The 24,415-nt window shown below is 31.9% G+C and overlaps 1 protein-coding gene and 1 long non-coding RNA gene across 8 annotated transcripts in view; one reads left to right on the plus strand and one right to left on the minus strand.

The window, feature by feature from the left end:
- The window catches only part of fndc5a (fibronectin type III domain containing 5a), a 59,321-nt gene that overhangs the window by 33,605 nt on the left and 1,301 nt on the right, over positions 1-24,415 (minus strand). For 4 of the 7 annotated variants that reach the window (XR_015506383.1, XR_015506385.1, XR_015506384.1 and 1 more), the window contains exon 2: positions 1,044-1,234. Coding sequence is in view for 3 of the 7 variants with exons in the window: in XM_087279759.1 (XP_087135885.1) it covers positions 1,044-1,113 (70 nt within the window). In the remaining 4 variants the exon portion in view is untranslated. Of the gene's footprint in view, positions 1-1,043; positions 1,309-24,415 lie in introns of those variants that run through there. The other 3 variants (XR_015506386.1, XM_087279760.1, XM_087279761.1) reach the window with 1 other exon arrangement.
- LOC147841195 (uncharacterized) lies at positions 7,109-15,171 on the plus strand. The gene is made up of 5 exons (XR_015506388.1): positions 7,109-7,551; positions 8,828-9,095; positions 9,239-9,741; positions 12,391-12,406; positions 13,395-15,171. It is a non-coding gene; the product is annotated as an uncharacterized LOC147841195 (long non-coding RNA).

A 24,415-nucleotide genomic window follows, 5' to 3' on the forward strand; every position in this document is an offset into this window, starting at 1 on the left:
ATTTGCACAGACAGGTGCTCAGGCTATTATTTTGCCATATTTCTTTCTCTTCATCTTCTATTTTTTTTCTCTCACAGCTACATTTGAGCATTTAATGCATTTCCCCAAAGTAAACTCGCACATGTTCTTTTTTCTCCAGAAAGCTGAAGCTCCTGTCACTGAAGCCTCTAAAAGCAGCTGCCAGAAGAGCCTGTTCACATCCTGATTCATGGCTTTTCCCTCTTTACTGGAGCTCGAATACGGTGCATTTAGGATGTTAAATTTATAGCCCATTGAGTTGATGTAGTTTGTAGGCTGTAGTTAGGATTTATGATTGATCCTCTGGCGTGGTGTGTGCATTAGAGGAAACGTCTTTATGGTGCTGCATTAATGTGTCGTGCTTCAATTAGCTGCTGACATTTATGCAGGACAGTATATAGTGAAGTGTCTGTCAGTACAGTCTCTCTGTGATTGCAATTTGATGAGATTTGCATGGCATTAAGGTACAAAATGCAATTCATAAATATGAAAAAAATAAAAATACAAACTGAAAAATTATTCATTGGATTTACTAATTGTTTTTATACATGGCAAGTGGTTGCAAATAATTTATATGGGCTGAATATATACACAAGCATTAAATTTAGAGATGTTCAACTTTGTTTGTTTAAATTCAGCCCATATACATAATTTGCAAGCACTTACCTTAACAAATGTTAGTAAAACCAATGTTAGTTATTCTGAAAAGCGCTATGCAAATAAAGTTGAGTTTAATTGAACAGTTTGACCGTATTAATAATTTCAGATTGCACACATTAATTGAATTCTATGATATATGTGTGTGTGTTATGAGTCAACAGGTGTGTAATAATGCTTTAATATTTCCCACATCAAGCATGACGGAATGGTTTGCATGCTTTATATTTTCCAATATGCTCTCTCAGTCATTGCATGACCACAACTGTATATGTTTCCGCCCCCTGATTAGATGTAATAACATACAAAAAAGCACGTGCAATTAAATGCATGCTCCATATTTTTTTATATTAATCTCGCGAACTTACCAGCCAAGACCCACGACGCTCCGAAACAGCTCAGTAAGAGCAGCGGTGTGGGCATGAAAACCCTCCTCATGCTGTCCTCGCAGGCTGGATGTGAATGTCCTCCGTCGGTCTTGCATTCACGTCGATGAACGTCGCTGTGGGACCGGTTTCAGCACCGCGGAGAGCTCCACACCGGCCCCGCTTCAGCTCCACTCCAGCACTGCGGTCAAGCCAGCCGCGGTTCGGAAAAACACAGTCAAGCCAGCCGCGCTTTATATTTTGGTGCGCGCGTATTATTATCATTACGGTAATGTCAGCAGCCACACAGAGAGCGCTCCACAGAGCACCCATTTCGCCCAGAACAGAGAGATGACAACGAAATATAAGTTTATCCCCCTTTCCTCCCACGTATGCTTTATTAAACAATTTATTAGCTTTTTTGACTGTTGTTATTTTAAGAAATTGGTTTCTGGGCTTACCTTTAATTTCCTCAAGTCTATCTTTTTGCTTCAAATGATTTTATAGCAGATCAAACGGACAGAATAAATATACGATTTCTAAATACACAGAATGCGTTTCTACTTCTCCTAGCCAACTACAGTACATTGCAAATAAAGTTGAATGCAGTTTTATACATCGTGCCTAACCTCAGAAAGTGAAAATAATCATAAAGTAGTCCAACATAGCATTGTTTAAGTTACAAATATATGTTGGTTTTATTTAAAGGGTATTTAAAAATGTATGCTTCTTTCAGTATATGGGATATGGGGCATTATTACACTTTAGATGACTGTAAAGACCTTATTATTTGTTATAAGTAGAATAGAACAACAATAGGATCGATGCAGGAAGTCAAATACTAAGCATACATCATATGAAGCCTGTTTTATTGCAGCATTTTGGAGAAATGTACCATTAACACACTTTAAAGTGCTATAAAGAAATAAGTAGAAAAAAAAACAAAGTTTGGTTCTGATACAGGATGTACATGCATACCTCATGTGAAAGACCTCATTTAAGTTAACAGAAGAAAACTATGGACAGGACATCCAATATTATATGCATACCTCATAATAACTTACTGCAGCATTTTGGAGAAATGGGCTATTAATGAGCTATAAAGTCTTTAAAGTGTTATAAATACATTGTTTGGAATAAGTTAAATAAAAGAGTGATCAGGTCTGATACTAGATGTCCCATGCTATATATACAACATATGAATCATTTTTACTGCAGCAATTTGGAGAAAAAAAATTGCTCATTTAAAAGATGTAGAAAAAAACAATAGTCAGGTCTTATACAGGACATCCCATACTAAACCTCATATAAAGACTTGTTACTGCAGTGTTTTGGAGAAATTGGGCATTAACATTACTCAAAGTGTTATGAAGACCCAATTTTCAATAAATAGACAAAAAACAATGATCAGTTCCTGTACAGAACATCACATACAATATGCATACTACATATAAACACTTCTTACTCCAGCTATCTGGAGAAGTGGGACATTAACATAATCTAAAGTGTTATAAAGACCCCATTTCGATTAAGTAGAAAGAAACAATGGTCAGTTCTTATTCAGGACATCCCATACTATATGTGTACTTCACATGAAATCTTTTTTACTGCAGCGTTTTGGAGAAACTGGGTATTAACCTATTATAAAGTGATATAAAAACCCCATTTCTAATAAGTAGAAAAAAACAATGGACAGTTCTTATACAGGACATACTATACTATATATGTACTTCACATGAAGCGTTTTTACTGCAGCATTTTAAAGAAACGGGGTATTAACATAATATAAAATACTATAAAGACCACATTTTAAATAGGTAGAAAAAATCTATGGTCAGTTCTTATACAGGACATCCCATACTATATGTGTACTTCACATGAAACCTTTTTACTGCAGTGTTTTGGGGAAATTGTATATAATATATTTCAAAGTGTTCTAAAGACCCCAATTCAAATAAGTAGAAAAAAAAAAACAATGGTCAGTTCCTTTACAGGACATCCATACTATATCTGTACTTCACATAAAACTTTTTTTACTGCAGCAATTTGGAGAAAAGGGGTATTGAAATAAAATAAGGTGCTATAAAGACCTCATTTCAAATAAGTAGAAAAAAACAATGGTCAGTTCTAGTACAGGACATCCCATACTATGTGTGTACATTACATGAAACCTTCTTACTGCACTGTTTTGGAGAAATGAGGTATTAACACAGCAAAGTGATATAAAAACCCCACTTCAAATAAGTAGAAAAAAACAATGGTCGGTTCTTATACAGGACATCTCATACTATATATGTACTTCACATGAAACCTTTTTTACTGCAGCATTTTAGAGAAACGGGGTGTTAACATAGAAAAAATGTACTATAAAGTCCACCTTTCAAATAAGTAGAGAAAAACAATGGTCAGATCTTATACACGACACCCTTATCTCTGTGTGTACTTCACATGAAAGCTTTCTACTGCAGCATTTTAAAGACACGGGGGAATTAACATAGTATAAAGTAACATAAGGACCCCGTTTTAAATAAGTAGAAATAAACAATGGTCAGTTCTTATACAGGACATCCCGTACTATATGTGTACTTCACATTAAACCTTCTTACTGCACTGTTTTGGAGAAATTGTATATTAATATGATTTAAAGTGTTACAAAGACCCCATTTTTAATAAGTAGAAAAAGACAAGGGTCAGTTCTACAAAGGACATCCCATACTATGTACTTGACATGAAACTTTCTTACTGCACTGTTTTGGAGAAATGGGGTATTAACATAATATAAAGTACTATAAAGACCCCATTTCCAATAAGTAGAAAGAAACAATGGTCAGTTCTTATTCAGGACATCCCATACTATATGTGTACTTCACATAAAAACTTTTTACTGCACTGTTTTGGAGAAACGGGGTAATAACCTGATATAAAGTGCTATAAAGACCGCATTTCAAATAAGAAGAAAAAAACAATAGTCAGTTCTTATACAGGATATACCATACTATATGTGTACTTCACATGAAACCTTTTTACTACAGCATTTTCGAGAAAGGGGGTATTAACATAATATAAAGTGCTATAAAGACCCCATTTCAAATAAGTAGAAAAAAACAATGGTCAGTTCTTATACAGGACGTCCCATACTATATCTGTACTTCACATGAAACCTTTTTACTGCAGCATTTTGGAGAAAGGGGGTATTAACATAATATAAAATACTATAAAGACCCCATTTCAAATAAGTAGAAAAAGACAATGGTCAGTTCTTATACAGGACATACCATACTATATATGTACTTCACATGAAACCTTTTTACTGCAGCATTTTGGAGAAACTGGGTATTAAGCCAATATAAAGTGCTATAAAGACCCTATTTCAAATAAGTAGAAAAAAACAATGGTCAGTTCTTATACAGGACATACCATACTATATGTGTACTTCACATGAAACCTTTTTACTGCAGCATTTTGGAGAAAGGGGGTACTAACATATTTTATAGTGCTATAAAGAGCCCATTTCCAATAAGTAGAAAAAAACAATGGTCAGTTCTTACATAGGACATCCCATGCTATGTACTTGACATGAAACTTTCTTACTGCACTGTTTTGGACAAATGGGGTATTAACATAATATAAAGTACTATAAAGACCCCATTTCCAATAAGTAGAAAGAAACAATGGTCAGTTCTTATTCAGGACATCCCATACTTTATGTGTACTTCACATAAAAACTTTTTACTGCACTGTTTTGGAGAATTGGGGTAATAAGCCAATATAAAGTGCTATAAAGACTGCATTTCAAATAAGTAGAAAAAAACAATAGTCAGTTCTTATACAGGACATACCATACTATATGTGTACTTCACATGAAACCTTTTTACTGCAGCATTTTGGAGAAAGGGGGTATTAACACAATATAAAGTGCTATAAAGACCCCATTTCAAATAAGTAGAAAAAGACAATGGTCAGTTCTTATACAGGACATCCCATACTATATGTATATTTCACAATAAATCTTTTTTACTGCAGCATTTTGTAGTATTAGGTTACTAATGTAATTCAAAATGTTATAAAGACCCCATATCAAATAAGTAGAAAAAGACAATGGTCAGTTCTTATAATAGTACATCCCATACTATACCTGTACTTCACATGAAACCTATTTACTGCAGCGTTTTGGAGAAAGGGGGTATTAACATAATATAAAGTGCTATAAAGACCGCATTTCAAATAAGTAGAAAAAAACTATGGTCAGTTCTTATACAGGACATACCATACTATATGTGTACTTCACATGAAACCTTTTTACTGCAGCATTTTGGAGAAAGGGGGTATTAACATGATATAAAGTGCTTTAAAGACCCCATTTCAAATAAGTAGAAAAAGACAATGGTCAGTTCTTATACATGACATACCATACTATATATGTACTTCACATGAAACCTTTTTACTGCAGCATTTTGGAGAAAGGGGGTATTAACATAATATAAAGTGCTATAAAGACCCCATTTCAAATAAGTAGAAAAAGACAATGGTCAGTTCTTATACAGGACATCCCATACTATATGTGCACTTCACATGAAACCTATTTACTGCAGCGTTTTGGAGAAAGGGGGTATTAACATAATATAAAGTGCTATAAAGACCGCATTTCAAATAAGTAGAAAAAGACAATGGTCAGTTCATATAATGGGACATCCCATACTATATCTGTACTTCACATGAAACCTATTTACTGCAGAGTTTTGGAGAAAGGGGGTATTAACATAATATAAAGTGCTATAAAGACCGCATTTCAAATAAGTAGAAAAAAACTATGGTCAGTTCTTTTACAGGACATACCATACTATATGTGTACTTCACATGAAACCTTTTTACTGCAGCATTTTGGAGAAATGGGGTATTAACATGATATAAAGTGCTTTAAAGACCCCATTTCAAATAAGTAGAAAAAGACAATGGTCAGTTCTTATACATGACATACCATACTATATATGTACTTCACATGAAACCTTTTTACTGCAGCATTTTGGAGAAAGGGGGTATTAACATAATATAAAGTGCTATAAAGACCCCATTTCAAATAAGTAGAAAAAGACAATGGTCAGTTCTTATAGAGGACATCCCATACTATATGTGCACTTCACATGAAACCTATTTACTGCAGCGTTTTGGAGAAAGGGGTATTAACATAATATAAAGTGCTATAAAGACCGCATTTCAAATAAGTAGAAAAAGACAATGGTCAGTTCTTATAATAGGACATCCCATACTATATCTGTACTTCACATGAAACCTATTTACTGCAGCTTTTGGAGAAAGGTGGTATTAACATAATATAAAGTGCTATAAAGACCGCATTTCAAATAAGTAGAAAAAAACTATGGTCCGTTCTTATACAGGACATACCATACTATGTGTGTACTTCACATGAAACCTTTTTACTGCAGCATTTTGGAGAAAGGGGGTATTAAGCCAATATAAAGTGCTATAAAGACCCTATTTCAAATAAGTAGAAAAAAACAATGGTCAGTTCTTATACAGGACATACCATATATATGTACTTCACATGAAACCTTTTTACTGCAGCATTTTGGAGAAAGGGGGTATTAACATAAAATAAAGTGCTATAAAGACCGCATTTCAAATAAGTAGAAAAAGACAATGGTCAGTTCTTATAGAGGACATCCCATACTATATGTGCACTTCACATGAAACCTATTTACTGCAGCGTTTTGGAGAAAGGGGTATTAACATAATATAAAGTGCTATAAAGACCGCATTTCAAATAAGTAGAAAAAGACAATGGTCAGTTCTTATAATAGGACATCCCATACTATATCTGTACTTCACATGAAACCTATTTACTGCAGCTTTTGGAGAAAGGGGGTATTAACATAATATAAAGTGCTATAAAGACCGCATTTCAAATAAGTAGAAAAAAACTATGGTCAGTTCTTATACAGGACATACCATACTATATGTGTACTTCACATGAAACCTTTTTTACTGCAGCATTTTGGAGAAAGGGGGTATTAACATGATATAAAGTGCTTTAAAGACCCCATTTCAAATAAGTAGAAAAACACAATGGTCAGTTCTTATACATGACATACCATACTATATATGTACTTCACATGAAACCTTTTTACTGCAGCATTTTGGAGAAGGGGTATTAACATAATATAAAGTGCTATAAAGACCCCATTTTAAATAAGTAGAAAAAAACAATAGTCAGTTATTATACACGACATCCCAGACTATATCTCTACTTCACATGAAACCTATTTACTGCAGCATTTTAAAGAGAAGGGGTATTAACATAATATAAAATACTATAAAGACCGCATTTTAAATAAGTAGAAAAAAACAATGGTCAGTTCTTACACAGGATATCCCATACTATGTGTGAACTTCACATGAAACCTTATTACTGCAGTGTTTTGGAGAAATTGTATAATATTATATTTCAAAGTGTTATAAAGACCCCAATTTAAATAAGTAGAAAAAAACAATGGTCAGTTCTTATACATGACATACCATACTATATATGTACTTCACATGAAACCTTTTTACTGCAGCATTTTGGAGAAGGGGTATTAACATAATATAAAGTGCTATAAAGACCCCATTTTAAATAAGTAGAAAAAAACAATAGTCAGTTATTATACACGACATCCCATACTATATCTGTACTTTACATGAAACCTATTTACTGCAGCATTTTAGAGAAATGGGGTATTAACATAATATAAAGAGCTATAAAGACCGCATTTCAAATAAGTAGAATAAAACAATGGTCAGTTCTTATACAGGACATCCCATACTATATGTGAATTTCACAATAAATCTTTTTTACTGCAGCATTTTGTAGTATTAGGTTACTAATGTAATTCAAAATGTTTTAAAGACCCCATATCAAATAAGTAGAAAAAAACAATGGTCAGTTCTTATACAGGACATCCCATACTATATATGTACTTCACATGAAACCTTTTTACAGCAGCATTTTAAAGAGAAGGGGTATTAACATAATGTAAAATACTATAAAGACCGCATTTTAAATAAGTAGAAAAAAAACAATGGTCAGTTCTTATACAGGACGTCCCATACTATATCTGTACTTCACATGAAACCTTTTTACTGCAGCATTTTGGAGAAAGGGGATATTAACATAATGTAAAGTGCTATAAAGACCCCATTTCAAATAAGTAGAAAAAGACAATGGTCAGTTCTTATACATGACATCCCATACTACATATGTACTTCACATGAAACCTTTTTACTGCAGCATTTTGAAGAAACGGGGTATTAACATAATATAAAGTGCTATAAAGACCCCATTTCAAATAAGTAGAAAAAAACAATGGTCAGTTCTTAAACAGGACATCCCATATTATATGTGCACTTCACATGAAACCTTTTTACTAAAGCGTTTTGGAGAAACAGGGTATTAACATAGTGTAAAGTGCTATAAAGAATCCAATTCTAATAAGTAGAAAAAACAATGGTCAGTTCTTATACAAGACAACCCATACTATATGTGAACTTCACATGAAACCTTATTACTGCAGTGTTTTGGAGAAATTGTATAATATTATATTTCAAAGTGTTATAAAGACCCCAATTTAAATAAGTAGAAAAACACAATGGTCAGTTCTTATACATGACATACCATACTATATATGTACTTCACATGAAACCTTTTTACTGCAGCATTTTGGAGAAGGGGTATTAACATAATATAAAGTGCTATAAAGACCCCATTTTAAATAAGTAGAAAAAAACAATAGTCAGTTATTATACACGACATCCCATACTATATCTGTACTTTACATGAAACCTATTTACTGCAGCATTTTAGAGAAATGGGGTATTAACATAATATAAAGAGCTATAAAGACCGCATTTCAAATAAGTAGAAAAAAACAATGGTCAGTTCTTATACAGGACATCCCATACTATATGTGAATTTCACAATAAATCTTTTTTACTGCAGCATTTTGTAGTATTAGGTTACTAATGTAATTCAAAATGTTTTAAAGACCCCATATCAAATAAGTAGAAAAAAACAATGGTCAGTTCTTATACAGGACATCCCATACTATATATGTACTTCACATGAAACCTTTTTACAGCAGCATTTTAAAGAGAAGGGGTATTAACATAATGTAAAATACTATAAAGACCGCATTTTAAATAAGTAGAAAAAAACAATGGTCAGTTCTTATACAGGACGTCCCATACTATATCTGTACTTCACATGAAACCTTTTTACTGCAGCATTTTGGAGAAAGGGGATATTAACATAATGTAAAGTGCTATAAAGACCCCATTTCAAATAAGTAGAAAAAGACAATGGTCAGTTCTTATACATGACATCCCATACTACATATGTACTTCACATGAAACCTTTTTACTGCAGCATTTTGAAGAAACGGGGTATTAACATAATATAAAGTGCTATAAAGACCCCATTTCAAATAAGTAGAAAAAAACAATGGTCAGTTCTTAAACAGGACATCCCATATTATATGTGCACTTCACATGAAACCTTTTTACTAAAGCGTTTTGGAGAAACAGGGTATTAACATAGTGTAAAGTGCTATAAAGAATCCAATTCTAATAAGTAGAAAAAACAATGGTCAGTTCTTATACAAGACAACCCATACTATATGTGCTCTTCACATGAAACCTTTTTACTGCAGCATTTTAAAAAAACTGGGTATTAACATATTTTATAGTGCTATAAAGAGCCCATTTCCAATAAGTAGAAAAAAACAATGGTCAGTTCTTAAACAGGACATCCCATACTATGTGCACTTCATATGAAACCTTTTTACTGCAGGGTTTTGGAGAAACAGGGTATTAATATATTATAAAGTGCTATAAGGAGCCCATTTCTAATAAGTAGAAAAAAACAATGGTCAGTTCTTATACAGGACATCCTATACTATATGTGCACTTCACATGAAATCTTTTTTACTGCAGCGTTTTGGATAAACTGGGTATTAACCTATTATAAAGTGACATAAAAACCCCATTTCTAATAAGTAGAAAAAAACAATGGACAGTTCTTATACAAGACATCCCATACTATATGTACACTTCACATGAAATCTTTTTTACTGCAGCGTTTTGGAGAAACGGCGTATTAACATATTATAAAGTGATATAAAATCCCCATTTCTAATAAGTAGAAAAAAACAATGGACAGTTCTTATACAGGACATCCCATACTATATCTGTACTTCACATGAAGCCTTTTTACTGCAGTGTTTTGGAGTATTAAGTTACTAATGTAATTCAAAACGTTATAAAGACCCCATTTCAAATAAGTAAAAAAAAAACAATGGTCAGTTCTTATACAGGACATCACATACTATATGTGCACTTCACATGAAACATTTTTACTGCAGAGTTTCGGAGAAACAGGGTATTGAAATATTATAAATTGCTATAAAGAGCCCATTTCCAATAAGTAGAAAAAAACAATGGTCAGTTCTTAAACAGGACATCCCATACTATATGTGCACTTCACATGAAACCTTTTTACTGCAGCGTTTTGGAGAAACAGGGTATTAACATATTGTAAAGTGCTATAAAGAGTCCAATTCTAATAAGTAGAAAAAAACAATGGTCAGTTCTCATACAGGACATCCAATACTATATGTGCACTTCACATGAAACCTTTTTACTGCAGCGTTTTGGAAAAACAGGGTATTAACATATTAGACAGTGCTATAAAGAGCCCATTTCCAATAAGTAGAAAAAACAATGGTCAGTTCTTATACAGGACATACCATACTATATGTGTACTTCACATGAAACATTTTTACTAAAGCGTTTTGGAGAAACAGGGTATTAATATATTATAAAGTACTATAAAGACCGCATTTCAAATAAGTAGAAAAAAACAATGGCCAGTTCTTATACAGTACATCCCATACTATAAATTTACTTCACATGAAACTTTTTTACTGCAGCATCCTGAAGAAATGGGGTATTAGCATAATATAATATAACTTAATATAACAATTTAGTCTCCACTTTCCTTACTAATATGCAACACCCTCTCTGACTCCTCCACTTACTATAAAAAAATACTAATGTTTTGCTTCTCACACTCTTTACACACCTGAAACTTGCCTACAGCACTTATTCATTAATGCTCTAATAGTTGTGTAAATTGCTTCCTTGTCCTCATTTGTAAGTCGCTTTGGATAAAAGCGTCCGCTAAATGACTAAATGTAAACGTATAAAGTACTAAAAAGACCGCATTTTAAATAAGTAGAAAAAAACAATGGTCAAATCTTATACAGGACATCCTAATCAATGTGTGTACTTCACATAAAAGCTTTTTACTGCAGCATTTTAAAGAAACGGGGTATTAACATAATATAAAGTACTAAAAAGACTGCATTTTAAATAAGTAGAAAAAAAACAATGGTCAGTTCTTATACAGAACATCCCATACTATATATGTACTTCACATGAAAACTTTTTACTGCAGCATTTTAAAGAAACGGGGGATTTAACATAATATAAAGTACTATAAAAACCCCATTTTAAATAAGTAGAAAAAAAACAATGATCTGTTCTTATACAGGACATTTCATACTATACGTGTACTTCACATTAAACCTTCTTACGGCACTGTTTTGGAGAAATGGGGTATTAATCTAATATAAAGTACTATAAAGACTGCATTTCAAATAAGTAGAAAAAACAGTGGTCAGTTCTTATACAGGACATCCCATACTATATGTGTATTTCACATGAAACCTTATTACTGTAGCATTTTAAAGAAATGGGCTATTAATATAATATAAAGTACTATAAAGACCGCATTTTAAATAAGTAGAAAAAAACAATTGTCAGTTGTTATACAGGACATCCCATACCATATGTGTACTTCACATGAAAACTTCTTACTGCACTGTTTTGGAGAAGCGGGGTATTAACATAATAATATAAAGTGATATAAAAACCCCATTTCAAATAAGTATAAAAAACAATGGTCAGTTCTTATACAGGACATCCCATACTATATATCTACTTCACATAAAACCTTTTTACTCCAGCATTTTAAAGAAATTGGGTATTAACATAATATAAACACAGCATTTTAAATAAGTAGAAAAAAACATTGGTCAGTTCTTGTACAGGACATTTCATAGTACATGTGTACTTCACATGAACCTTTTTACTGCAGCATTTTAAAGAAATGGGGTATTAACATAATATAAAGTGATATAAAAACCTCATTAAAAATAAGTAGAAAAAACAATGGTCAGTTCTTATACAGGACATCCCATAATATATGTGTACTTCACATGAAACCTTTTTACTGCAGCATTTAAATAAATGGGGTATTAACATACTATAAAGTGACATAAAAACCTAATTTCAAATAAGTAGAAAAAACAATAGTCAGTTCTTATACAGGACATCCTAAACTATATATGTACTTTACATGAAACCTTTTTACTTCAGCATTTTAACGAAACGGGGCATTAACATAATATAAAGTACTATAAAGACTTAAATTTAAATAAGTAGAAAAAACAATGGTCAGTTTTTTTTACAGGACATCCCATACTATTTATGTACTTCACATAAAACCTTTTTACTGCAGCAATTTAAAGAAACTGGCTATTAACATAATATAAAGTACTATAAACACCCCATTTCAAATAAGTAGAAAAAAACAATGGTCAGTTCTTATATAGGACATCCTAATCTATGTGTGTACTTCACATGAAAACTTTTTACTGCAGCATTTTAAAAAAACGGGGGTATTAACCTATTATAAAGTGCTATAAAAACCTCTATTCAAATAAGTAGAAAAAACAATGGTCAATTCTTATACAGGACATCCTATACTATATGTGTACTTCACACTAAACCTTCTAACTGCACTGCTTTGGAAAAATGGGGTATAGATCTAATATAAAGTGCTATAAAGACCGCATTTCAAGTAGAAAAAAACAATTGTCAGTTCTCATACAGGACATCCCATACTATGTGTGTACTTCACATACAATCTTTTTACTGCAGCATTTTAAAGAAACGGGGTATTAACATAATATAAAGTACTATAAAGACCGCATTTTAAATAAGTAGAAAAAAATAATGGTTGATTCTTATATAGGACATCCAATACTATATATGTACTTCACATGAAACCTTTTTACTGCAGCATTTTCGAGAAATGGGGTATTATCCCATTATAAAGTGCTATAAAGACCACAGTTTAAATAAGTAGAAGACAACAATAGTCAGTTCTTATACAGGATATTCCATATTATATGTGTACTTCACATAAAGCCTTTTTACTTCAGTGTTTTGGAGAAACAGGGTATTAACATATTACAAAGTGCTATAAAGACCCCATTTCAAATAAGTAGAAAAAACAATGGTCAGTTCATATATAGGACATCCCATACTATGTGTACTTCACATGAAACCTTTTTATTGCAGCATTTTGAAGAAATGGGGTATTAACCTATTATAAAGTGATACAAAGACCGCATGTCAAATAAGTAGAAAAAAACATTGGTCTGTTCTTATATAGGACATCCCAGACTATATGCGTACTTCACATGGATTATTCTTACTGCAGCATTTTCGAGAAATGGGATATTAACATATTACAAAGTGCTATAAAGACCCCATTTCTAATAAGTTGAAGAAAACTATTGCCAGTTTTCATACAGGGCATCCTATACTATACACATACTTCATGTGAAGACTTCTCACCAAATAATTTTGGAGAAATTGGGAAATAACAAAATTCAAGTGTTTTAAAGACCCCATTTTTTAGAAGTAGAATACAAAAATAGTCAGTTTTTGTAGAGGACATCTCATAAAATTTGCATACATCATATAAAGCCTTCTTACTACTACTTTTGAGAGAAATGGGGCACTAACATAATATGAAGTACTATAAAGACCTCATTACTAATAAGTAGAAAAAACAATAGTCAGTTGTCATACAGGATGTCCTATACTTTATGCATACTTCATGTTAAAACTTATTACTGCACAATTTTCGAGAAATTGGGTATTAAACTTATAAATTGCTTTAAAGACCCCTTTTCTAAAAAGTAGAAAAAAATAACAATGCTCAGCTCTTCCTATTGCTGAATACTCGTAGAGGACATCCCATACTGTATGCATACCTAATATGAAACCTTCTTACTGCCACTTTTTGGAGAATTGGGACATTAACATAATATAAAGTGCTTTATGTTTTTGTACAGGACGTCCCTCACTGTATGCATAATTTACATGAAACCATCCTACTGCGGCATTTTTGTGAAATAGGTATCAACTTAAAGTACTAAAAAGACCTCATTTCTAATAAGTAGAAAAAATCAATGGTCAGTTCTTGTACAGGACATCCAATACTACATTTATTTATCAGATGAAGACTTGTTACTGCAGTGTTTTGGAGAATTTGGGCATAAACATTGTATAAAGTGCTTTAAATACCCAATGTCTAATAAGTAGAAAAAAACAATGGGCAGTTCACATTCATGACATTCCATATGCTTACTTTACATGAAACCTTGTCACTGCAGCATTTTGGAGAAATAGAGGAATAATAACATTCAAAGTGTCATAAAGACCCAATGTCTAATAAGTAGAAGAAAACAATGGTCTGTTCTTAAAAAGGACGTCCCATACTAAAGGCGTACCTCATATGAAGACTTCTTATGGCAGCGTTTTAGAGAAAAGGGACATAATTACCTTTTAGATGGCTATCAAGACCCCATTTCTAATAAGTAAAAAAAAAAAAAAACAGTCAGTTCTTCAATGGACAATTCAGTGATCAGTTAGGTTGATGGCATCATCCCAACTGTCTCAAGCTATTATTGTACCATTATAACAAAATTATATTATTGGGGATGATGAGTGGTGCTGCTCCAAATGTAGGGTACAAAGACAAAGACAAAACAAATATGTTTGGTTAATTTCATAGAGATACTGTAGTTTACCCAAAAGTGAAAATGAACGCACTATGCACTGGCAATCAAATGGTTACAAACATTTATTAGTTCCTTCTTTTGGTTGAACATAAAAGATATTTAGAATGAACTTGAAAACTGGTAACCATTGACTTCCATTTTAGAAAAAAAAAACAATTACTATGGAGGTCAATAAATATAGTTCCTCAGCAGGAAGGGAACTGCAATTCTGTGTATCCCTGACACATTTGGAGTTGTGGAAAACTGTGATGTGCTGTCTGTCCTTGACACATTCGTCCTGTATCAAAACTGACCATTATTTTATTCTACTCATTCGAAATGGACACTTTATAGTCATCTGAAGAGTAGTAACGCCCCATTAATCCAGATCACTGCAGTAACAAGTCTTCCTATGAGGTATGCATATAGTATGTGATGTCCTGTAAAAGAAATGACTGTTCTTTTTTCTACTTATTAGAAATGAGGTGTTTGTAGCAATCTAAAAGGTAACAATGTCCCAATTCTCCAAAACGATGCAGTAACAAGTCTTCGTCTGACATATGCATATAGCATTGCATGTCCTGTACGACTGATCAATGTTTTCTTCTACTTAGTAGAAATTGGGTCATTATAGAACTTGCTGCAGTAAGAAGTCTTCATATGTACAAGAGCTGATGATTTTATGTACTTATTAGAAATTGGGTGTTTATATCAATCTGAAAAGTAATAATGTCCCAATTCTCCAAAAAACTGAAGTAACAAGTGTTCATGTGAAGTACGCTTATAATATAGGATGTCCTGCATAAGAGCTGACCATTGTTTTCTTCTACTTACAAGAAATTGGGTCTTTGAAACACTTTAAATTATGTTAAACCTCATTTCTCAAAAACCCTGCTGTAATAAGGTTTTTATGTGAAGTACACATTTAGTATGGGAAGTCCTGTACAATAACTAATCATTGTTTTTTTTTAACACTTTTTGGAAATGGGGTCTTTATAACATTTTGAATTATAATAATGCCCAATTGTTCAGTAAAAAGGTTCCATGTGAAGTACAGATATAGTATGGGATGTCATGTATAAGAACTGACATTGTTTTTTTCAACTTATTTGAATTGGGGTGTTTATAACACTTTATAATATGTTAATACCTAATTTTTCCAAAACACTGGAGTAAAAAGGTTTCAGGTCAAGTACACACATAGTATGGGATGTCCTGAATAAGAACTGACCACTGTTTTTTTTTTCTAATTATTTGAAATGCGGTCTTTATAGCATTTTATAATATTTTAATACCCAATTTCTCCAAAACGCTGCAGTAAAAAGGTTTCATGTCAAGTGCACATAGTATGGGACGTCCTGTTTAAGAACTGACCATTGTTTTTTTCTACTTATTGGAAATGGGCTCTTTATAGCACTATAAAATATGTTAATACCCAGTTTCTTTAAAATGCTGCAGTAAAAAGGTTTCATGTGAAGAGCACATATAGTATGGGATCTCCTGTATAAGAACAGACCATTGTTTTTTTTCTACTTATTTGAAATGGGGTCTTTATAGCACTTGATATTAGCTTAATACCCCGTTTCTTCAAAATGCTGCAGTAAAAAGGTTTCATGTGAAGTACATATGTAGTATGGGATGTCATGTATAAGAACTGACCATTGTCTTTTTCTGCTTATTTGAAATGGGGTCTTTATAGCACTTTATATTATGTTAATACCCCCTTTCTCCAAAATGCTGCAGTAAAAAGGTTTCATGTGAAGTACAGATATAGTATGGGACGTCCTGTATAAGAACTGACCATTGTTTTTTTCTACTTATTTGATATGGGGTCTTTATAACATTTTGAATTAAATTAGTAACCTAATACTACAAAATGCTGCAGTAAAAAAGATTTAATGTGAAATTCACATATAGTATGGGATGTCCTGTATAAGAACTGACCATTGTTTTTTTTTTTTACTTTTCAGAAATAGGCTCTTTATAGCACTTTATAATATGTTAATACCCTGTTTCTCTTTAAAACGCTGCAGTAAAAAAGTTTCATGTGAAGTACACATATAGTATGGGACGTCCTGTTTAAGAACTGACCATTGTTTTTTTCTACTTATTGGAAATGGGCTCTTTATAGCACTTTATCATACGTTAATACCCTGTTTCCCAAGAACGCTGCAGTAAAAATGTTTTATGTGAAGTGCACATATAGTATGGGATGTCCTGTATAAGAACTGACCATTGTTTTTTTCTACTTATTTGAAATGGGGTCTTTATAGCACTTTATATTATGTTAATACCCCCTTTCTCCAAAATGCTGCAGTAAAAAGGTTTCATGTGAAGTACACATATAGTATGGTATGTCCTGTATAAGAACTGACCACTGTTTTTTTCTACTTATTTGAAATAGGGTCTTTGTAGCACTTTATATTGGCTTAATACCCCGTTTCTCCAAAATGCTGCAGTAAAAAGGTTTCATGTGAAGTACATATATAGTATGGTATGTCATGTATAAGAACTGACCATTGTCTTTTTCTACTTATTTGAATTGGGGTCTTTATAGCACTGTATATTATGTTAATATCCCGTTTCTTTAAAATGCTGCAGTAAAAAGGTTTCATGTGAAGTACACATATAGTATGGTATGTCCTGTATAAGAACTGACCATTGTTTTTTTCTAATTATTTGAAATGCGGTCTTTATAGCACTTTATATTATGTTAATACCCCCTTTCTCCAAAACGCTGCAGTAAATAGGTTTCATGTGAGGTACAGATATAGTATGCGATGTCCTGTATAAGAACTGACCATTGTCTTTTTCTACTTATTTGAAATGAGGTCTTTATAGCACTTTATATTATCTTAATACCCCCTTTCTCCAAAATGCTGCAGTAAAAAGGTTTCTTGTGAAGTACACATATAGTATGGTATGTCCGGTATAAGAACTGACCATTGTTTTTTCTACTTATTTGAAATAGGGTCTTTATAGCACTTTATATTGGCTTTATACCTCGTTTCTCCAAAATGCTGCAGTAAAAAGGTTTCATGTGAAGTACAGATATAGTATGGTATGTCATGTATAAGAACTGACCATTGTCTTTTTCTACTTATTTGAAATGGGGTCTTTATAGCACTTTATATTATGTTAATATCCCGTTTCTTTAAAATGCTGCAGTAAAAAGGTTTCATGTGAAGTACACACATAGATTAGCATGTCCTCTTTAAGATCTGACCATTATTTTTTTCTACTCATTTGAAATGGGGTTTTTATACAACTTTATGTTATTTTAATACCTAATTTCTCCAAAACAGTGCAGGAACAATGTTTCATGTGATGTACACACAAAATAAGGAATGTCTTGTACAAAAACTGACAACTGTTTTTTTCTACTGATTTGAAATGGGGTCTTTATAGCACTTAATATTATGTTAATACCCCATTTCACTAAAATGCTGCAGTAAATAGGTTTCATGTGAAGTACAGATATAGTATGGGATGTCGTGTATAATAACTGACCATTGTTTTTTTCTACTTATTTAAATTGGGGTCATTATAACACTTTGAAATATAATATTAAACAATTTCTCCAAAACGCTGCAGTAATAAGGTTTCATGTAAAGTCTACACATAGTATTGGATGTCCTGTGTAAGAACTGACCATTGTTTTTTCTACTTATTTAAAATGCGGTCTTTATAGTATTTTATATTATGTTAATACCCCGTCTCTTTAAAATGCTGCAGTAAAAAGGTTTCATGTGAAATTTACATATAGTATGGGATGTCCTGTATAAGAACTGACCATTGTTTTTTTCTACTTATTTGAAATGGGGTCTTTATAGCACTTTATATTATGTTAATACCCCATTTCTCTAAAATGCTGCAGTAAATAGGTTTCATGTAAAGTACAGATATAGTATGGGATGTCGTGTATAATAACTGACCATTGTTTTTTTCTACTTATTTAAATTGGGGTCTTTATAACACTTTGAAATATAATATTATACAATTTCTCCAAAACACTGCAGTAATAAGGTTTCATGTGAAGTCCACACATAGTATGGGATGTCCTGTGTAAGAACTGACCATTATTTTTTTCTACTTATTTAAAATGCGGTCTTTATAGTATCTTATATGTTGTTAATACCACGTCTCTTTAAAATGCTGCAGTAAAAAGGTTTCATGTGAAGTACATATATAGTATGGGATGTCCTGTATAAGATCTGACCATTGTTTTTTTTCTACATATTTAAAATGCGGTCTTTATAGTATTTTACATTATGTTAATACCCCTTCTCTTTAAAATGCTGCTGTAAAAAGGTTTCATGTGAAGTACATATATAGTATGGGATGTCCTGTATAAGAACTGACCATTGTTTTTTTCTACTTATTTGAAGTGGGGTCTTTATAGCACTTTATATTATGTTAATACCCCCTTTCTCCAAAACACTGCAGTAATAAGGTTTCATGTGAAGTCCACACATAGTATGGGATGTCCTGTGTAAGAACTGACCATTGTTTTTTTCTACTTATTTAAAATGCGGTCTTTATAGTATCTTATATGTTGTTAAAACCCCGTCTCTTTAAAATGCTGCAGTAAAAAGGTTTCATGTGAAGTACATATATAGTATGGGATGTCCTGCATAAGAACTGACCATTGTTTTTTTCTACTTATTTAAAATCCGGTCTTTATAGTATTTTATATTATGTTAATACCCCTTCTCTTTAAAATGCTGCAGTAAAAAGGTTTCATGTGAAGTACTTATATAGTATGGGATGTCCTGTATAAGAACTGACCATTGTTTTTTCTACTTATTTGAAATGGGGTCTTTATAGCACTTTATTTTATGTTAATACCCCATTTCTCTAAAATGCTGCAGTAAATAGGTTTCATGTGAAGTAGAGATATAGTATGGGATGTCGTGTATAATAACTGACCATTGTTTTTTTCTACTTATTTAAATTGGGGTCTTTATAACACTTTGAAATATAATATTATACAATTTCTCCAAAACACTGCAGTAATAAGGTTTCATGTGAAATCCACACATAGTATGGGATATCCTGTGTAAGAACTGACCATTGTTTTTTTCTACTTATTTAAAATGCGGTCTTTATAGTATTTTATATTATGTTAATACCCCGTCTCTTTAAAATGCTGCAGTAAAAAGGTTTCATGTGAAGTAGAGATATAGTATGGGATGTCGTGTATAAGAACTGACCATTGTTTTTTTCTACTTATTTAAATTGGGGTCTTTATAACACTTTGAAATATAATATTATACAATTTCTCCAAAACACTGCAGTAATAAGGTTTCATGTGAAGTTCACACATAGTATGGGATATCCTGTGTAAGAACTGACCATTGTTTTTTTCTACTTATTTAAAATGCGGTCTTTATAGTATTTTATATTATGTTAATACCCCTTCTCTTTAAAATGCTGCAGTAAATAGGTTTCATGTGAAGTAGAGATATAGTCTGGGATGTCGTGTATAATAACTGACTATTGTTTTTTTCTACTTATTTAAAATGGGGTCTTTATAGCACTTTATATTATGTTAATACCCCTTCTCCAAAATGCTGCAGTAAAAAGGTTTCATGTGAAGTACATATATAGTATGGTATGTCATGTATAAGAACTGACCATTGTGTTTTTCTACTTATTTGAAATGGGGTCTTTAAAGCACTTTATATCATGTTAATACCCCCTTTCTCCAAAATGCTGCAGTAAAAAAGGTTTCATGTGAAGTACACATATAGTATGGTATGTCCTGTATAAGAACTGACCATTGTTTTTTTCTACTTATTTGAAATGCGGTCTTTATAGCACTTTATATTATGTTAATACCCCTTCTCTTTAAAATGCTGCAGTAAAAAGGTTTCATGTGAAATTCACATATAGTATGGGATGTCCTGTATAAGAACAGACCATTGTCTTTTTCTACTTATTTGAAATAGGGTCTTTATAGCACTTTATATTATGTTAATACCCCCTTTCTCGAAAATGCTGCAGTAAAAAGGTTTTATGTGAAGTACACATAAAGTAAGGGATGTCCTGCATAAGAACTGACCATTGTTTCTTTCTACTTATTGGAAATGGGGTCTTTAGAGTACTTTATATTATGTTAATACCCCATTTCTCCAAAACAGTGCAGTAAGAAAGTTTCATGTCAAGTACATAGTATGGGATGTCCTATGTAAGAACTGACCCATGTTTTTTTCTACTTATTGGAAATGGGCTCTTTATAGAACTTTATCATATGTTAATACCCTGTTTCCCAAAAACGCTGCAGTAAAAAGGTTTCATGTGAAGTACACATATAGTATGGTATGTCCTGTATAAAAACTGTCCATTGTTTTTTTCTACTTATTTGAAATGCGGTCTTTATAGCACTTTATATTATGTTAATACCCCCTTTCTCCAAAACGCTGCAGTAAAAAGGTTTCATGTGAAGTACACATATAGTATGGTATGTCCTGTATAAGAACTGACCATTGTTTTTTTCTACTTATTTGAAATAGGGTCTTTATAGCACTTTATATTGGCTTAATACCCCCTTTCTCCAAAATGCTGCAGTAAAAAGGTTTCATGTAAAGTACACATATAGTATGGTATGTCCTGTATAAGAACTGACTATTGTATTTTTCTACTTATTTGAAATGCGGTCTTTATAGCACTTTATATTAGGTTATTACCCAATTCTCCAAAACAGTGCAGTAAAAAGTTTTTATGTAAAGTACACATAAAGTATGGGATGTCCTGTATAAGAACTGACCGTTGTTTTTTTTCTACTTATTTAAAATGGGGTCTTTATAGTATTTTATATTATGTTAATACCCTGTCTCTTTAAATTGCTGCAGTAAAAAGGTTTCATGTGAAGTACACATAGAGTATGGGATGTCCTATATAAGAACTGACCATTGTTTTTTTTTCTACTTATTAGAAATAGGGTCCTTATAACACTTTAAATTATATTAATATACAATTTCTCTAAAACAGTGCAGTAAGAAGATTTAATGTGAAGTACACATATAGTGTGGGATGTCCTGTATAAGAACTGACCATTGTTTTTTTCTACTTATTTAAAATAAACTCTTTATAGTACTTTATATTATGTTAATACCCCGTTTCTTTAAAATGCTGCAGTAAAAAGCTTTTATGTGAAGTACACACATAGATTAGGATATCCTGTATAAGATCTGACCATTGTTTTTTTCCACTTATTTGAAAGGGGGTATTTATAGTACTTTTTTCTATGCAATACCCTGTTTCTCCAAAATGCTGCAGTAAAAAGGTTTCATGTGAAGTACACATATAGTATGGGATGTCCTGTATAACAACTGACAATTGTTTTTTCTACTTATTTGAAATGGGTTTTTTATATCACTTTATATTATGTTGTTAATACCCCGCTTCTCCAAAACAGTGCAGTAAGAAGTTTTCATGTGAGGTACACATATAGTATGGGATGTCCTGTATAACAACTGACAAATGTTTTTTCCTTCTTATTTAAAATGCGGTCTCTATAGTACTTTATATTATGTTAATATCCCATTTCTTTAAAATGCTGCAGCAAAAAGATTTCTTGTGAAGTACACACATAGATTAGCATGTCCTGTATAATATCTGACCATTGTTTTTTTCTACTTATTTGAAATGGGGTTTTTATACAACTTTATGTTATGTTAATACCTCATTTCTCCAAAACAGTGCAGTAAGAATGTTTCATGTGATGTACACACAAAATATGGAATGTCTTGTACAAAAACTGACCATTGTTTTTTTCTACTTATTTGAAATGGGGTCTTTATAGCACTTTATATTATGTTAATACCTAATTTCTCTAAAATGCTGCAGTAAATATGTTTCATGTGAAGTACAGATATAGTGTGGGATGTCGTGTATATTAACTGACCATTGTTTTTTTCTACTTATTTAAATTAGGGTCTTTATAACACTTTGAAATATAATATTATACAATTTCTCCAAAACACTGCAGTAATTAGGTTTCATGTGAAGTCCACACATAGTATGGGATGTCCTGTGTAAGAACTGAGAATTGTTTTTTTCTACTTATTTAAATTGCGGTCTTTATAGTATTTTATATTATGTTAATACCCCATCTCTTTAAAATGCTGCAGTAAAAAGGTTTCATTTAAAGTACATATATAGTATGGTATGTCCTGTGTAAGAACTGACCATTGTTATTTCTACTTATTTAAGTTGGGGTCTTTATAACACTTTGAAATATAATAATATACAAATTCTCCAAAACACTGCAGTAATAAGGTTTCATGTGAAGTTCACACATAGTATGGGATGTCCTGTATAAGAACTGACCGTTGTTTTTTTTCTACTTATTTAAAATGGGGTCTTTATAGTATTTTATATTATGTTAATACCCTGTCTCTTTAAATTGCTGCAGTAAAAAGGTTTCATGTGAAGTACACATAGAGTATGGGATGTCCTATATAAGAACTGACCATTGTTTTTTTTCCTACTTATTAGAAATAGGGTCCTTATAACACTTTAAATTATATTAATATACAATTTCTCTAAAACAGTGCAGTAAGAAGATTTAATGTGAAGTACACATATAGTGTGGGATGTCCTGTATAAGAACTGACCATTGTTTTTTTTTTACTTATTTAAAATAAACTCTTTATAGTACTTTATATTATGTTAATACCCCGTTTCTTTAAAATGCTGCAGTAAAAAGTTTTTATGTGAAGTACACACATAGATTAGGATGTCCTGTATAAGATCTGACCATTGTTTTTTTCTACTTATTCGAATTGGGTTTTTTATAGCACTTTAAAATATGTTAATACCCTGTTCCTCCAAAACTCTGTAGTTAAACGTTTTCTTGTGTAGTACAGATATAGTATGGTATAAGAACTGACCATTGTTTTTTCTTACTTATTTGAAATGTAGTCTTTATAGCACTTTTTATTAGGTTATTAGCCCGTTTCTCCAAAACAGTGCAGTAAAAAGATTTCATATGAAGTACACATATAGCATGGGATGTTCTGTACAGGAACTGATCATTGTTTTTGTCTACTTATTGGAAATTGGGTTTTTATAACACTGAGTAATGTTAATACCCAATTTCTCCAAAACACTGCAGTAACAAGTCTTTATTTGAAGTTTAGAATGTGATGTCCTGTATCAGACCTGACTATTGTTTTTTTCTACATATTTTAAATGAGCATTTTTTTTCCAAATTGCTGAAGTAAAAAGTATTCAGATGTAGTATATATGCATATAGCATGGGACATCCAGTATCAAACCAGATCAGTCTTTTATTTAACTTATGTCAAACAATGTATTTATAGCACTTTAAAGACTTTATAGTTCAATAATAGCACATTTCTCCAAAATGCTGCAGTAAGTTATAATGAGGTATGCATATAA

Source organism: Danio rerio, chromosome 13 (assembly GCF_052040795.2).
Source record: "Danio rerio strain M-AB ecotype USA chromosome 13, GRCz13ab, whole genome shotgun sequence".
NCBI lineage: Eukaryota > Metazoa > Chordata > Actinopteri > Cypriniformes > Danionidae > Danio > Danio rerio.